General features: G+C 43.1%; 1 protein-coding gene across 1 annotated transcript; it reads left to right on the top strand.

Moving 5' to 3' along the window:
• Positions 1-250: 250 nt before the first annotated feature.
• Positions 251-17783, top strand: LOC132567314 (complement receptor type 2-like). Its single transcript, XM_060232995.1, has 8 exons — positions 251-432; positions 887-1140; positions 3112-3250; positions 3348-3530; positions 10293-10469; positions 12607-12786; positions 15018-15197; positions 17746-17783. Exons 1-8 carry the CDS (start codon positions 321-323, stop codon positions 17781-17783), a joined length of 1263 nt encoding a protein of 420 aa, XP_060088978.1. The 5' UTR covers positions 251-320.
• Positions 17784-18695: the final 912 nt, after the last annotated feature.

Genomic DNA, 18695 nt, shown 5'->3' with positions numbered 1-18695 from the left:
TATTGTAAGTCCAACCATCAAACAAGTTCACAGATGAATTTGCAGCATCCATACTATCAAGATATACATTGTCTTCTGTGACTAGCTATCCCCCTCCATGTCTTTCACATCACCCGTAGAGACATGGATAGTGGGTAGGTTGAACTAGGGACACTCTATGCACAAAGGGGATGTAACCTATAGCCTCACCCCTCTGAAACTAATACATCTGTGATCCTTATGCTGGGTGTAATTTTGGATTTACATTTGCAGTCAAGGGATGTGTTGGTCCAGAAATTCAGAATGGAAGAAAATCAAGCTCCAACCTGCTCTTTAAACCAATGGAGAAAGTCACATTTGAGTGTGACCATGGTTATATCTTGAAAGGCAACACTACAATTCAATGCCAACCTGACAGCAGATGGGATTTCCCTGTGCCTCTCTGTGTCAGAGGTATGTAAGACTTGGTTTGAATTTTTTTTCCAACTTCTGAGAATGTTTCTGTGGGACAGAAGCAGGTTCAGGATTTGAGGTGAAAAACCTCCATAAATGTGTGTGCATGTTAGGGATTTTCCTCCCAAAGCTACAGTATCTGAGAGGCTGTGATATTGTTGTTGTTCTGCAGTGTGCCCCAGACTCCTCATGGTTGTGGGATTAAAATTGCATGGCATGAGCAGAATCTTGACCAGAAAATACAGACATAATACAGGGCTTTGTACCATTACATTGTTCTTCCCCTGGCACTATGCCCTGCACACAGTTGCTCTTGCGACTAAAGAAATCAGATGCATTGAATGCACATAGCCATGAGTCTAACTGGAAACATGTGACAGAAGGTAGCATATGAAGCCTTGAAGCATAATTCAGTCAACAATTCTGCAGTAAGCTTCTCTCCTTCTCCTTTTAGTCATGCACTGCCATCAACCCCCACAAGTCCAAAATGGGTTTCACAGCAACCAGGAATTGGCAGTGTTTAGTGATGGAATGTCTGTGAAATACACATGTGAGCATGGGTACACTCTGATTGGTGAGGCAACCATTTATTGCACTGAATCTGGCACATGGACTCTCCCTGCCCCTCACTGCAAAGGTGAGTTTCTTACATGTGTTGACTTCTTTAACAATGAGCAAAGAATGTCAAACTGCCTCCCTTCTATTTTAGTGGAGAAAGAGCTAAGGGATTAATGAAACATCCATGTGCATATGGAACACGTAAACTAGGACGGAATCATCAGCTCCACTGTGCACAAAGAATTCACTGGGTTCCCTCCCTACTTACCTCTGCTGACAATATGTGAGCAGAATAGTGGCCATCTTAAGTTACTAAGCATGAGCCCTGTGGCGCAGAGTGGTGAGCTGCAGTACTGCAGTCCACGCTCTGCTCACAACCTTAGTTGGATCCTGGTGGAAGCTAGGTTCAGGTAGCCAGCTCAAGGCTGATTCAGTCTTCCATCCTTTTGAGGTCAGTACAATCAGTACCCAACTTGTTGGGGGTAAAGTGTAGATGACTGGAAAAGGCAATGGCAAACCACACCATAAAAAGTCTGCCAAGAAAGCGCCATGATGTGATATCACCCCATGGGTTGGTAATGTGATGTCACCCCATGGGTTGGTAATGGATTGCTGCTAGCACAGGGGACTACCTTTTTAAATTACTAAGCAACATCACTTATGAAGCAAGGATGAATGGTGAAGACAAGCTTATCTTGGTTCCTGTGGATGGTCTTTTATATTAGCCAGGTTCCTGAATTTTTAAAAATAGTTTCAATGTTTTTGTTCTCCGGCCTACTTAAACTGGACATAGAATCAGAATAACAAAGTGTCTCAAGTGTTCACATGCTCTCTGGGCAGCACTAGGGAACTAAACAAAGTTTTTAAAACCTTTTATTGAACTTCAAAAGGTGTTACAAACAAATTGATATATCAATATATAAAAAGAGAAACAAGGAAAACAAAAAAGAATTAAAAACATCACATTTTATGAGCTGAATGTTACAAGTAAAAATGCTAAATTAAACTAATAAATAAAATTAATTACTTCTAGTAGTACAGAATATTGATTTTTCATTGCAAGATACTCAAGGAAGGGAAACCAAACAGCCACAAATTGTAAGAATCCAAATCCTGTTGCATAAGAGAAACTGTGAGCTTATCTTGCACACAGATTTCATGAACTTTGATTAACCAATTCAATACAGATAAAAGGTTTGGAATTTTTCCAATTGGCAGCAATTTCGAGGCGAGCTGCAGCACAGAGTGAGCTGCAGCACATGTATTTATTTATTTATTATTAAATTGGATTTCTTAGGCCACCAGGACTCAGGGCAGTTTACAATGAAAACAAGTATAATGGATTAAAAACCGACATTGAAATCCATGAAGCATACCAACAGATAAAGCAGTGCGGTTCCCAAGATGGTGGGAAAAAGATTTTAACTACCACAGGCCTCGGGGGGTGGGGGTTGGTTGTGAAAATGGCTTTTTTTAAAAAAAAATATTGTCCTGTCACTGTCCTCATCCAAATGCCTGGTGGAACATCTTTCTGAGGGCACATTGTTTTGGGGGGAATTGGTTCCAATGGAATTTAACAATAGATACAATTAAAGTAAAATTGTATATAAAACAATTAATTGAACTGCATTTTTTGTTGATGAATGGGTGTTTGAGGATCAGATTGCATTTCTCCTTTGTATTCAACGTATCATTTGGGGGCAGTCAGTATGTGTGTAGAGCCATACATGTATAATTTTGTACAAGCATAGGGCTCTGTGTAATCTTTCTAATGAATCTACACAGGGCTTTTTTGTAGAAAAAGCCAGCAGGAACTCATTTGCCTATTAGGCCACACCCCCTGATGCCAAGCCAGCCGGAACTGCATTCCTGTGTGTTCCTGTCAAAAAAAGCCCTGAATCCACATGTCAGGGGAGAACTTTCCATTATGAGACCTCTCTGCTTGTGTGTTCATTGTTGTACATGCTTTAAACCTGTGAGAAGCTCTTGTCTTTTCAGCTGTCATTCTTGCTTCCTCCCAATCCCTAACATGTTTTAGAAGTTTAAATCAATACTTACCATATTGCAGTAAATAAAATCCTGGTATAACACTATATTGTAATGATGTACTCGTTCATTTAAAATGGTCATGGACTGGCAAACTTTCCTATTGGCATATATGTAAATTATACTTGTAACCCTGGCTACTTGCTCATTGGAGATGCCTCCAGTCACTGTACAATTTCTGGAGCATGGAGTCAGCCTATAGCACAATGTGAAGGTATCTTATTTTCTTGTCTGACTTGGCTTGTTGGGCATAAGTAAATTGAGGAAATACTGTTAATACTCAGTTGACATTTTGTATCATTCGTTTTCAGTAATGAGGTGCCCATTGCCCCCACGGATTGCCCATGGAAGCTATTTTGGAGCAGACTTCACATATCAGATGTCTGTTATCTATGTTTGTGATGCTGGCTATTTCCTTGTTGGAAATCCTATGGTTACTTATACTTTACAGGGCTCAGGCTCTACAAACTGGAGTGAACCTCCACAATGCAAAGGTTCTTTTCATTCTTGCTTCCTCCCAATCCCTAACATGTTGACATATCTGTACAGAGGCACCTATGGGCCTGTACAGATGCACAGTCTCATAGCTATCCAGAAACATATCAGAACTTGGTTCTTTCATCTGATTAGATAGTAGATACTACTGTGCTAGATACTACATCAAATTGGTTGGATACACATGCAGAGATCATTCACAATACAGTACTGACTGATGAGTACAGAAGGAAGGCTGACCTTTGGATCTGTCCTTTTAGCTCATGCGTGGCAGTATCCAGTGTGGATCTGCAGGTGCAGAAAAACCACTTTTATGTACACAGTGCACCTATAACAGCGAGCCACTTGTTGGATTGTAGCAAAGGTAGCAAAGGATTGTAGCTTTTAAGAATCTGTTCTATTTAACACCAGTCCAGACATACAAAAAATGAGAGTATGATGCATACCAACTAATCAGCTTTGCTTTCCAATGATCAAATATAACATTATACAAAGCCCATAAAACTGCAGCATGCAACACAGGTGTGGGTAATTACTGCTGCATGATCTATTAGTTGTGAATGTTCCTTGCAAATGTGAAAACTTTTGGCCAAATTTGTCAGAAGGAGAGATGTAGATGTTCTTTACAAAGCTGAGAATTGGCTGGGACATAAGTACACATTTGCCCTGAAAAAACAAGTTTCCTACCTGTAACTGATGATCTTCGAGTGGTCATCTGTGCATTCACACTCATGGGATGAAGCACAAGCACCGATCCCCGATCGGTAATACAAAAGTCCAGGATTTTTCGCTGCCCAACCCCGGTAGGCATGAGCCACAGCCCCAGTGCTCATGCCCACCCGGTAGGCGCGAATATCCCACCAGTTCCTTCCCACCGCCACCTATCAAGGGTACCATGATCGGCAGCAGAGGGGAAGGAGGGCAGGTAGTGTGAATGCACAGATGACCACTCGAAGATCATCAGTTACAGATGTTTATCTTCTTCATGGTCTCTGTGCTTCACACTCATGGGAGATTAGCAAGCTAGGCTTACCTGGAGGAGGGAGCTGGCTTGAAGGACCAGGGTACCCAGCTGTGCTCTGTAATGCTTCCGGACATCTAGGGCATAATGTCGCATGAAGACATGAGGAGATGCCCAGGTTGCAGCCAAACAGATGTCTGCCAAGGAAGCACCCTTCAGAAATGCTGTGGACATAGCCATAGCCCTAGTGAAATGCGCATGAAGTGGCTCTGGCAAGGGATGCTTAGCCAAAAGGTAGCAGAGTTTAACAGCTTCCGTGATCCACTTAGAAAGCTTCTGTGCAGAGATCTTGAAACCCAACCTAGGGGCTGCATAGGAGACAAATAGATTGGGATCCTTTTGAAACGTCTTGGTGTGATGCACAAAAAACAACAGTGCCCTCTTAACATCCAGGGTGTGCAGACATCTTTCTTCTGCAGAAGGAGGAGAAGGGTAAAATGTAGGCAGAAACACTTCCAAATTGAGGTGGAAACTAGACACCACCTTAGAGAGGAACGAAATGTCCGGGGCCAAGGATACCCCATCGTCCTGAAAAGAGATGAATAGAGCATCACACCGCAGAGCCACTAACTCACCTGCCCTTCTGGCCATAGTGACGACCACTAAGAAGGCAGTCTTCCAGGTGAGAAGATGCAACGGGCAGGTAGCTAAGGGTTCAAAGGGTTGCCTCGAGAGCCGTTCCAAGACCAATGGCAGATCCCAAGCAGGAGGAGGAACCTTAGATGGTGGGTGAAGCCATAGGAGACCCTTCAAAAAACATTTTGTATGCTGGTGTGTGAAAACCGATGCGCCATCCACAGGGTCATGATGAGCCGAAATGGCAGCCAGATATACTCGAATCGAGGAATGATTAAGTCCAGCATCATCAAGAGTCAGTAAGAACTCAAACACAAGCTCAAGACCAGCAGAATGTGCACTGATACCCTTTGTCCCGCAGAAAGGACAGGAACTTCGACCATTTTCCCACAAAGGAGCGGCGAGTTGACAGCTTTCTACTGTTCAACACCACATGTTTCACTCTGTCAGAAAATTCTAAAAGCTGACCCTCCAAGCCGTCAATTTGAGATGAGGGATGTCGTGGTGAAACAGGCAACCTCCTTGAGCCAAAAGGAGATCTGGTTCTGACGGAAACTTGTGGTGACAACCCCTGCCATGGCTAGGAAAAACCAGCTCTGTCTCGGCCATCAGGGAGCAACTAGGATGCACTCCGGACGCTCCTGGGCCAACCTGTGAAGCACTCTGGTGAGGAGAGGCAAGGGTGGAAACAGGTAGAGGAACTTGTTTGCCCACGGAAGTAGAAGACCGTTCCCTAGAGACCTTGGGTCTGTCCCTCCTCTGGAGCAGAATTGTTTGCATTTTCGATTGTCTGCTGTGGCAAATACGTCTATTCTGGGATGACCCCAAGCTCAGAACAGAGGTTTGAGGTATCTCCAGTTCATCTCCCATTCATGATGGGAAACCTCCCTCCTGCTCAGGGAGTCCACTTGAACATTGAGCTCCCCTGGCAGGTGCGTAGCTACAAGGAAGGTCTGGGAGGCTGTGCAGGTCTCCCAAAGCTGCATCACCAACTCACACAGCTTTCTGGACACAGTCCCTCCCTTGATGGTTTATATAACTCACAGCTGTCGTGTTGTCTGACATCACAGCTACAGTCTGACCATTGATCAGGGGTAGGAACGACTTTAAGGTTAGATGAACTGCCATGAGCGCCAAGAAAATGATATGATGGTGAGTCATTGACGGGGGCCATGGGCCACCTATGCAAAGATCTCCTAGATGCACTCCCCATCCCCACAGCGAGGCATCCATTGTTACCGTGACCGAGGGAAGTGAGAGATGAAATGGAGCTCCTCTGCAAAGATTGGACTTCATCCTCCACCAATCTAAAGAGCATAGCACCAGCGAAGGAATTTGCAGAATCTTGGACAGGACATCTCTCACTGGATTGTGATTTCTGAGGAACCAGAGCTGAAGGATTTGCATCCTCAACCTTGCGAAGTGCAAAACATTGGTAGTAGCCGTCATGAGGCCCAAGAGACATTGGATCTGCAGAACAGAAGCGCATCTTGCCGTCTGAAGGAGTTGAACCAGGGAGATGATATCCAACACTTGGGAATCTGGAAGAAATGCTAGGTGCTGGGTGGTGTCCAGAATCGCTCCTATAAACTGAACTCTTTGCGCTGGAACCAGGTGAGACTTCTTTACGTTCACCAGAAGTCCTAGTGCGCTCAAAAGTTTGAGAATCACTTGTAAATGCGCTCTGACAGCAGCTTCGGACACAGCAACCACCAACCAATTGTCTACATAGGGAAAAAGGATGATACCCTGGAGACGAAGGTAAGCCATCACAATAACCATGGTCTTTGTGAAGACCCTGGGGGCCTTGGAGAGCCCAAAAGGGAGCACCCGGTATTGGAAATGGTGCATCCCAATGGCAAAATGAAGAAACCTCCTGTGACTGGGGAGGATGCTAATGTGGAAATAGGCATCCTTCAAGTTCAGGGTAACCATCCAATCTCCCTTGTTGATGAGTGGAAGGATGCTTTGCAGGGTCAGCATTCTGAACTTCTGATAAGCGATGAATTCGTTCAGGCCCCTCAGATCCATGATCGAACGAAGTCCACCGTCCCGCTTGGGAACCGTGAAGTATCTGGAGTAAAACCCCTGACCCATGAGATGATCAGGAACAGGTTCTATTGCCTGCTTGCTGAGAAGATACTGAACTTCCTCCAGCTGAACAGCTGGAGGGTATATGATCACCAATCTGGAATGAGAAGGGGGCTGAACAAATTCTATTGCATAATCCTCCTGTATGATGGACAAGACCCACTTGTCGGTGGTGATCTGCCGCCATGCTTGTAGAAATCTGTGGAGGAGGGTGGGTCCGGAGGAGGGGGGGGGGGGGAGAAGGGAGGGTGCCGAAGTCAAAGTCCCTGCTTGGGATTCCTGCTAGTCTTCAACTTTCCCATTTGAGAAGAGAAAGAAAAAAACTTAGCTTTTCCTCCTGCAGCGAAGGAACTCTTAGACTCATGCTGGCCTGTGCACGGCTTCCACGAACTCTCAGGAAATTTGGTGTGGTAGGGCTTCTTAGGCCATTGCTTAGACCATGGATGAGGCTTGCCAGGGCGAGAGGAAGATGAAGGTACTCCCAGATTACATGACGTCCATTTCTTGTAGGACTGCATCCGTAGTGGAGGTGAATAGACCCTTACCTTCAAAGGGAAGATCCTCAACCCAGGATCTGGTGTCTAACTGGAGGGTGGTGGAACGAAGCCATGAGTGACAATGCAACGTAATGGTCGAGGTAAGTGTTTTGGCTGCAGTGTCCACCATATGCTTAGAGGCCTGCAGCTGTTGTTTTGCCAGGAGCATCCCTTCTCTCTGAGCCCTTTTTGCCTGGTTACGCTTATCCTCAGGCAAAGCAGCTAACAGCGGTGAGAGTTGCTCCCAAAGGGAATACTGATATCTTGCTATGCAGACAGAATAATTAGAAATCTTTATCCCAAGTGTGCCCGCAGAATAAAAGCACCTGCCAAAAGTATCAATCCTCTTTCCCTCTTTATCTGGAGGTGAGGCATGGGTCTTCTTGGCCTTGGACTAGGATGACACCACCATGGAGTTGGGGCGTGGATGACTGAAAAGAAACTCTGCACCTTGTTCCTGGATCCTGTACATATGATCCATACGTTTGGAAGAGATAGGTGCTGAGGCAGGCTTGGACCAAGGATCCTTAATGGCTTGCAAGATAACCTTAGCAATGGGAAGGGCTACAGCTGTGGAGGTGTCGTTCTGCATAATGTCAAAGACTGTATCTGGTTGAGGCTGGTTGAGGCTGGACCACTGGCAAAGACAAGTCTTTTAATTAGCTCCCCATAGTATTTCAGATCCTCAGAAGGAGAGATTGGAAGATCCTCAGCTATCCTGGATTCTGGTGAAGACTCTTCCTGATGTCCTGACTGCTCCTCCTCATCTTCATCGGAGGTCAGTGAAGAGCAAGAAGCCCTCTCCGCAGATGGTAAGCCTGGGACGTCTACAGTAATCCTAGTCAAGGAAGTTTGCTCAACGTTTGGACCACTGGAACGTGCTGACTTCCTGACCAACTTCGGGGTCGAAGTCAGCATTGATGAACCTCAGCAATCAGGTGGTGAATGTGCCGATACTCTGGAGTGGTGCGAGGCCTCAGGACGTTGATCCCAGTCTGGGTTCTGAGGAGGGTACCAGGGATAAGGTGAATGGTAGGGGTAGCCTCCAAAGGGATAAGCCCACGGTCGTGCATCCCAGTTGGGTAGAGGATGCAGACGTCAAAAGGGACCTGAAGTCTCCATGAACCTCTCAGGCTGGAGCATCAGCGGCATTTTCAGTGTTGAGTGGTCCCTCAGCTGCGAGACTTCAAAGTCCGATGCCGAACTAGGATTGCCCTCCTTCAAATCAGCCAACCGCTCTGTAGGGTCAACCTCCTGATCAGAGCCAGAAAGGGAGGTATGCATAACATTCATCAGACCCAAGGGGCTCTTCAGTCGAATTGGTGAAGCGAGGATTTTTTCCGGAGGTTCCCCCAAAACGATTGCCGGGTCTTTCGGTGGTGGAGAAGGGTCTGCCAATCTTGGCACCTCTTCTTATCCTTATGCTTCCTGGGCTCAGCGGAGTGAGAGTCCCTTACTCCTTTGGACTTCTTGGCCGGGGTCGATGGTTTGGACTGGGACGCCGAGCGCACACGTTTGTGGGGGCGGTCGGTTCCCTGAAGCAGTTGAGTCAGTTGGCTCAATAATGATGCCAGAATCGATGTCGATGCTGCGATGGCCATCAAAGCACTGGTGATGCCAGTGTCAACATCTGCAGTGCAAGAGTCGATTTCAACAGTGCCGCCAAAAGCGTTGCAGCTCGATTCTTTCTCATCTGCTTAGAGAATTTTGAGCAGTGATGACAGGATTCCAAGGCACAGCAAACAAAGAGTGTCCGTCTGGAGGAGGAATTTTGCTCCTGCACTTCAGGCACCGTTTGAAAAACCCTCAACGCTTTTCCATAGACAAGGAGTGATGGGAGGAGGGGGGGGGAGCCCCGAAGGGTTGTAACAACTAACTGAAGTCTCTTTCTCTTTTTTGTTTTTGTATAACAAGGAAAAGAAGAACAAAGAAAAAATGAGAGAAACTCGGAGAAGAAAAAGGTAAGTAACTACCGACCAGAGTGACAACCAAACGTGTCTATCCGACACGGCGATAAAGAAGGAACTGGTGTAATATTAAAGCCCACCGGGTGGGCATGCACACTGGGGCTGTCGTGCATGCCTACTGGGGTTGGGCGGTGAAAAATCCCGGACTTTTGTATTACCGATCGGGGATCGGCGCTGGCGCTTCATCCCATGAATGTGAAGCACAGAAATCACGAAGAAGATGCATGGTGTCTGAATTCAGCCTTTAATTTGTCCAACACTGAAAAACAATGTATAAAATGTATTAAAAATTCAGACTAGTTGATAGTATTAAGCACAACAGGAGGTGAAGAATTTTGTGCCAAAAATTTCAGTCTCTAAAATGTAATTTTGTAACATTGTTAAATTTTATCTCCCTTGATCTGCACGGTTCTTTGGTACAGGGTTACACAGTCAAACAATGCAGTCCTAAATACATCTAAATGGAAATGAGCTCTCCTGAAATTAATTGGACTTACTTCTATACAAGAGGTTCCGGCTGTAATCTATATTTTGGAATAATCATTTCATATTGAAATTTTTTCTCCATAGGATGTCTTGCACCTGAAAAGATTGCCAATGGGAAACCTGACACTGAAATTCTGAAAGATTTTGCCTATGGATCCTCAGTGACTTACCTTTGTGACCCAGGCTACTTTCTCACTGGTGCAGCAACAATATACTGTCTGTCTTCTGGAATCTGGGAGCCACCTGTCCCTCAGTGTAAAGGTGAAGCCCTGCTGAATTTTGTTTCTGTAACATACTTGGTCATTTTTATAATATCAAACAGTGTTATTAAAAAATTGTTGGAAATTGGAGCTTATAATAAAACATAATAGATTTAGGTGGGTAGCCAACAAGCTGTGTTGGTCTGAAGCAGCAGAACAAAGTTCAAGTCCAGTGGCACCTTTAAGACCAACATAGTTTTATTCAAGGTGTAAGTTGTTATTAACTATTGGCTCTTGGGCTATTCCATTCTAACCACTACAGCAGGGGCTGACCAGGAAACATATATTATTCTCCATTTCTCCATCCAAAGACTCCAGCTTTAATATAAGGGACACCTAACTATTTGGAGGGCCTTTTGGAAGCTTCATTACACAGAAGAGTGCTTGTCAACCTTTTGCACTTTACGTTCCCTGCAATCATTTTCTGAAAGGCTCTGCAACTAGGGATGCCAGGTCCAACTCAAGAAATATCTGGGGACTTCGGGGGTGGAGCCAGGATACCTTCCCATTCCCTAACTAACTAAATAGAAACACAGCAGTGCAGTTCCCATGAATACAGTCTTCATTTCCTCATCCTATTTTTTTGCCTACCTTGGCAGCTGCACTTCCACTAAATGAAAGTGAAATTTGTCATACCCTGACAAATCCCTTTGTCAGGCTTTGGAAGCATTTCCAAGCATGGCTTTCATGCACACACACTTACAAAGCAGCTCACACTTGTAAGCCCACACTTTTGTGATCTCACTGGGACAATTTACTCACCATGGGAGTTGCTGAATGTGACAATCTTCTGTATTTCAAGCAGCTCCTTCAGACTAACACAGAAACAGGAATGGAGCTCACCCTAGGGGGTGGAGTTTTCCTCCATTCCATACAGGCTGCTATCCATTTTACTACAAGAAACGACTTTTGAAGTGAGTGCAAAACAACCAGAGGAACTGTGCTGCATTCCCTGCCTTTCTCAGAGGTTGCACACACTCCATGGCTCTGCTGGCTCACCCTGCCCACATCCAGCTCTCCAGCTGTTGAGATTTAAAGGCACACACACATTTGGAAACACAAACAACTGCAGGCATCTCCTAACTCTGCCGAGAGTTAAAGGCTCATGGAGACTGTTGAGGTGGGGCTTTCCCCTGCTGGCCAGCTGGCTGGCAGTGGGAAGAAGCCTGCAAAACTGGAAGATCCTGGGGACTGGCAATCCTATATGGGACCCACAAAAAGCCCACTTTTTCCTGAGAAAGGTTTTTATATGTTTACAGGCATACTGTTTTACTTCTAGCATGCTAAATTTTCATAGATGGATAATCTGTAGCAGGTAGGATTGGCATGAGGTAGCATGTCACACTTGCAAGTGCTGTGAGGGATGAAGCAGGGTGTATTCTTAATAATTGTTATGAAAATCCTGCCTTTCATCTGGCCTTCTTCTGAGACCCACAGCTGCTGAGAGACATACCATTGGTTGAGAGCCACTCACATAGAATATGGGTTGAATGAGAAAACCACAATGTCTGCTCTCCTCCTCCTCCATGCATTCTTTCTTTGGATGAGGAAGGGGTGTGCTATTCATCCTTTCTCTCTTCATCAAAGGTGCTATTTGCCTCTTCCAAAAAAGTATAGCAGCAGGTAACTATATATCCCCCCTACAGTGCAAGTTACAAGTTGTGGTAGTTTACTGTGGTAAAGCAGCAGTGCAAAAGTGACCCCAGCTGAGCTCTGCTTATCTGCTCTGAAATGCTGTAAGTTTGTGCAATGTGCAATTTTGTCACCTGCTCCACTGGTTGAACTTCCATTTTGTGACTTGTAGCTCCCAAGCTTGTTGAAAAAAATGAGGTAGCTCCAAGAAACATGATGTGTACTCTTCCTTAATATAGATGACAGAAAGCAAGCAAGCTAGCAAACAACAAAACCCTACTGAAAACTATATCAGCATAGCCATTAATAACTTAACTAGCAGAAAATTCCATTCAAGATAATTACCACTAAAAGAGCTTTATATCATATTAAGGAAAAGTGGAATTTTAAACTTTAGCTCAAGATTTTGTATTAAGAAAGTGGTTCCGCTGCACCGAATTCCTTTGTCCATCTCTTAGACATTATGGAATCTAACATGGGTTTTATTTTTTCATTTACATTTACAGACAAGGGCTGTATTCGCCCAGAAATTCAGAATGGAGGAAAAACAATATCTAAATTGCAATTTAAACCCAAGGAGACAATCACATTTGAATGTGCCCCTGGTTACATTTTGAAAGGAAATAATACAATTGAATGCCAATCTGACAGCACGTGGGATCTTCCTGTGCCTCTCTGTGTCAGGGGTATGTACCTCAGTGTTAGTTTTCACCCCACTTTTGATAAGAATAGCTGCTATATAGATTTGACTGGGACTGGAGCTGTTCTAGGATTTAAACTGAAAGGCATCCAACCTTCCATGTGCATATGAGGAAAACAAGAGTTCGGGTAAAGTAGAAACTATCAAATATACTCTGCTTGTTTGTAGTCTCTATTAAGAAATATGAACCAAATTTATCCAACCTTTACTGGTGAAATTTATAGGTCTTCCGCACTCTGAATTAAGGAATATACTTCTGGCAGCTTCTGATTCCCAAGTTACACTTGCTTGCTCCAGATTTTTGGCTGCAGTCTTTAGAATTTGCAAAGACTACACAAAGGAGTGATAAAAATGTCCCTTAGGCTTTGCATTCTTCTTCCTTTATTTTCTTCCTCCCCCACCCCCACCCCCAGTCAAGAATGCTATAAGATCCCCTCTCCCCTTAAATACCTTCTTCTTAAGTCCTTGCATATTGTACTATAATACTCTCATTGGCCGTGCACTTTCTGTATTTTATGTAAATTAGTTTGTTTTGATCTATGCTGGCCATCAGCCATAATAATAATAAACTGAAACTGAGTTAGGGTTTCTTTCCCAAATTATACCCCTTAACTTTTGTAATTACACATACTTTAAGGCTATAATCCTTGTAATTGCACACTACGCCCCAAACTCCAAGTGCTGAATGTATGGCCAATATTGACCAGAAATACATATATGAGACTTAAAAGATCAAGAGCGCTGAATGCATGCATCCAAGACCCTAATAGAATACTTGTGATAAAATGTAACAATGTGAGTCTATGAAGGTCAAGCATATTTTGATCATATCCCCCCCAAAAATTTGTTTAGCAATGCAATGCCATAGACCCCCACAAGTCCAATATGGGTTTCATGGCAGCCAGGAATTGGCAGTGTTTAATGATGGAATGTCTGTGAAATACACATGTGAGCATGGGTACACTCTGATTGGTGAGTCAACCATTTATTGCACAGAATCTGGCACATGGACTCTTCCTGCCCCTCGCTGCGAAGGTGTTTCTTACATGTGATTACCTCTTTAACAATGTGCAAAGCATGTCAAACTGCCTCTCTCCTAAGATTAGTCAACTTCTATCCTTAAGTGGAAAAATATCAAAGAAATGCATTAAAAATCAGTGTAGACATGCTATAGCTGAAGAACCCAAATAGGATGTCTGGGATCACTGATGGAAGCATATAAAAAGTTTTCATGAATAATATTTGAGCATCGCACAGGCACACATAAGTACCAGTATATTTCATATAGAAAAGATGAGTAGTAGGGAGAAAATATCTTACTGTGGTACTTTAATTGGCACAGTGCCTGGATTTAAAAAAAAAAATCTGTCTTTTTTCCCCATCCATATGTACTGGAAATGGAACCAGAAGCTGACATGATAAATCATCAGACATCCCTTCTTTTAGAGAAGATCGGTTTGGACAGTTTGATCAAGTTAACCAAGGCATAAACAAAAATTTTAAAATGTAATTTGTCCAGTTTTTCCTCAGTTCTTACACTAAAGCACAATTTATCTATTCACTTTTGTGATCAAACATAATCACACCTTTTTTTTGGCGGGGGGGGGGGGGAACTCACTGGTCCTGAGAACTTGAACGTGGTGGTGGTGAGGGGTCTTCCAAGTCCTGAAAAGGGGAAATAGGTGGGAATCAGTGCAATCTCATATATGAGTACCAGCTTCTTTAAAAAAAAAACTTTAAAAAAACTTCATGTAATTCATTAGAAGGCCATTAGTAACCTGTACTGTAATAGCAATATTATGAATTATTGCTATTAAATTGATGCAACAAACTTATCTCATTCTGTCTAGATTTCTTGACCAATGAATAATTAAACTGTGGAATTCAATGCCAGTAGACAAATATAGATAGCTTTAAAAGGAGTTAGATTCCTGAGGAGAGGTCCGTCAGTGGTTACTAGCCATGATAACTAAAGAGAACCTCCATGTAAAGAGGCAGAAAGCCTCCCAACTTCTGTCCTAGGAAGGCAGCATCAAGTGAAGGCCTCTGCCTCTATGTCTACTTTATTTTGCCCTCAAAAGCAACTGGTTGGCCACTGTGTGAGACAGGATGCTGGACTAGATAAGTCACTAGTCTGATCCAGCAGGCTTTACTTATGTTTTTAATTTTCATCATGACCCTTATACAGATAACTCCTTCATCAATTTTGTTTTTCAGCAATTGGCTGTGTCCTTCCACAGATTCCTGGTAGCAAAAAAGCAAGCATAATAAACATGTTTCAGTCTGGAGATAATATGACTGTTCAATGTGGGGATGGATATGTCTTGGAAGGTAGCCCATATATTCAGTGTCAACATGATTTTGTATGGGATCCTCCTGTGCCAGTTTGTAAACCAGGTGAGCAAATGGCAAAGGGTAGTCTTTGGAGATGATGAAGGATTTCCATTTAATGGACAGATTCATACTGATGACAGGGAGCTTCTGAGATTACAAGAAAACGCAAGTGGATTTCCATCTCTTTTGGGTTGTATTTTTCTACTTGGCATGTGGCTGACTAGCCTGTGGCTTGGATATTACATTCACTAGAGGGTTGCAACATGTCTGAACAGAAACAAGAAGGTCTGCAGATGTGGTTGTAGTTTAGAAATAAGCCTGAATCTTGGTTGCCTTTTTGCACTGCACTGCTGCGCTGCACATAGCACATTTCTCATACTGAAATCTATGGTTGCCTGGGGGACAGCAGGATTATTTTGAGGGTCATGACTCCATTGCAAAGACGGGTAGGCCTTCTCATGCTTACAGACCTAATTCAAAAATAGATCTGTTTTTTAGGACTGTGAACAGGAATTTTCCTAGAACAGGACAGAAAAGAACCAGTATGGTTACTTATTACCCAAACTGGATGCAGTGAAGGGATTATTCACTTTTAAAAGGCTGCAGAAAGTCATAAAATGAGACTTTATAGGCTGTGTATGCTAGGGTGAATCTTGGTAGGGGTACCTCAAAATTAAATTATGAAGAAAGACAGAGTGATTGTAAATACAAACACAGAACTTTATTCATGAGGGCAGCCGTGTTGGTCTGAATCAGTAGAACAAACTAAAGGACTTAAAGGTAGAGCCAGTCTGCTGTAGTGGTTAAGTGTGCAGACTCTTATCTGGGAGAACTGGGTTTGATTCCCCACTCCTCCACTTGCAGCTGCTGGAATGGCCTTGAGTCAGCCATAGCTCTCATAGTTGTCTGAAAGGGCAGCTGCTGTAAGAGCTCTCTCAGTCCCACCTACCTCACAGGGTGTCTGTTGTGGAGGGGGAAGGTAAAGGAGATTGTAAGCTGCTCTGAGATTCAGATTAAAGGGTAGGATGTAAGTCCAATAAATCCAATCCAAAAGGTACCACTGGACTCAAAATTTGTTTCACATAAATTTATTGCATACAAAATAAAATAAAAATGTAAAGCACTCAGTACTTGAGAACTGAGTCCCTAAGCACTCACATGCACAAACAAGAGGGTGTACTTTATAAAAGAAAGAAGGGAGGAGATTGGAACTTTTGGGGAAAGGGACATACAACTTTAAATCCAGGGCTTATGGTCTAGAGAGGTCTGGGGGTTGATGCAATGGAGGTCCAAGGTGGCAGAGTATCAAGGAGGAAAAGAGGAGCCTACAAAGTATTTACAGGGGTATCCAGGTAGTGGGAAAACCTAGCACGCTTTCCACAGATTTGGAATGGTCTTTTTATGGCATTCCAAGTTGGGGTGATTGTTGAACAGTTTTAGTATATTGTGAATGATGGGTTTAAATGTCCTCTTGACAGCTCATCCCCTGTGGTTTGGATGTTAGGCTGCCTTTATCAATGGATAGATTTGATGAGGGATACTTAAGGATTGCCTGTCTATACCTGGAAATGGTTCACATTGCCTTAAGTACCCCTTGAAACAAGAGATATGATTATATTAGGCATGCCTTGCAGCTTGGCAGACACCTTTGGAGTGATAAGGATATTGGGTGATGTTCATAGCATTGTTATGAGGATAAAATGGAGGATATGAAAACTTAGCTTCTAGATCATCTCAGAGCATGAAGCAGAAAATATATTGCTTCGTTGCTGGCTTCCAATCTCTCAGCCCTAGGAGCTTTTATTGGTTGAGTGGCACCAGTGAGGTAAAGCCTTAATACAGTTACATCAGGTATGAAACGGAATTGGTTTTCATTCTCTGCTTTCCACTGTAAGAAAGAGTTACCACTTTGTGTCCCTAGTCAAGTGGAACAGACCTTGGGTTAGCCTTATGTATTCAGTCCCTGTGAAATCAGCTGACTCTGAGACCCTCTTATAGGCTCTGTATAGACAAAAAAAATATTTACTTAGGTTTGTTTTTAACACTGGCTGTTTTTGTAGGGCATGTGCAAAACATACTATTTAAGAGGAAGCTGGTGTGGTGGGCTTAGCAGTTTATGAGATTTTTAAGGCAAAAGGAGGCCTCCCAGGTTGCTCATGTTTGAGAACCAGTACTCTAGAGGTCAAATGACAGCAAGGTACAGGATAGGAAGCTGCATATATTATACAGCTGCACAATCTGTTTCAAATAAGCTTACTGCATACTTACCACTGACTTGGCAAAAACAACATCATAGCTTAATGGCACATTGAGAGGGCATTGATGAGTTGATTGATGCAAGAACTGTCATAATACATATGTGGGTGTCCCCAGTACAAATAAATATTTTTTTAAGTTTCAGAGTTTTGAAGATGTTTTTCTGAAGAAAAAAATGTATTGCTAAAGAAAACTGATGTTAGTATTAAATGTCTCAAATGTTATAAATCTAGTAATCAGATTTCTAATTTTTAATCTTGACAGTGTTTAGGGAATTTTTAATTAAATATGTACCTTTTATTTCCTCCCCTTCCCAATCTCAAAAACAACTCATTCATTTTATTTTCCACTTTAGGTTTCTATTTCTTGGCTTCGATAAGCTTTGGTAAGTAATTTCTAGTAAACCCACTGGAATTCTGTAGAACAATGCTACATACATTAATAAGTAGGATTTATCAACCTCCAGATGGGCCTCCCAGATTTCCAAGTGATCTTCAGCTGACAGAGGTCAGTTATCCTGGAGAAAATATCTTCTTTGAAGTTGGACTCTGTGGCAACATAACCTGCTGAAGTCCCTCCCCTACCCAAACCCCTCCTCCATAGGCTCCACCCCCCAAATCACCTGGTATTATTATTAAGCAATTTCATAGTTTGCAATGTGCTGTATCCAACAAATTGTGACTAGAGAATTTTACATCTTCAACTACTGTCCATCACCCTCTCCCCCCAAAAATTCTGCTCCTGTCTGCTGGGGACTCCTAAATGGAATGTGAAAGACTAAGTGGGAACCTGCAGAGAGAAGTTAATTGGTGAAAATGCCATCTTAGTTTCCACTGTCTCAAATGGATATGTAAATATTTGGCACCTGATTTCAAGCTCAGCAGATCCAAACTTGTAAAACAAAATATTCATAGGAAGCTTCTTTTACACTGATGTTCTATTATGCCACTTTTGACCCATTAATAAACAAGATTTTAATTAGTGGGAAGAATCCCAGAGTGAGTGGACCTTACTACATGGTAGGGGAGTTTAGAATATTAGCCCTTTGTTGAAACTCTAAGATATCCTCATTTTATTCCTCCTTTGCTTTCTGACAGGATCTCTGATTGGCTTCCTGCTGTTTTTGGGTACTTCTGGTATTATCTGGATGGCTGTTTCTAAGCAGAAAAAAGTGTAAGGCACTTTCCTTCATTTGTCTACATTACTTGCACAGTTGAGGTATGTTAAAAATAAAACCTATGAAGGAGAGTTGTATTTGTATTCCACCTTTTACTTGGAGTCTCAGAGCAGTTTACAATCTCCTTC

Source organism: Heteronotia binoei, chromosome 2, assembly GCF_032191835.1.
Source record: "Heteronotia binoei isolate CCM8104 ecotype False Entrance Well chromosome 2, APGP_CSIRO_Hbin_v1, whole genome shotgun sequence".
Lineage (NCBI taxonomy): Eukaryota > Metazoa > Chordata > Lepidosauria > Squamata > Gekkonidae > Heteronotia > Heteronotia binoei.
This window is presented reverse-complemented; position numbering and strand designations above follow the sequence as displayed.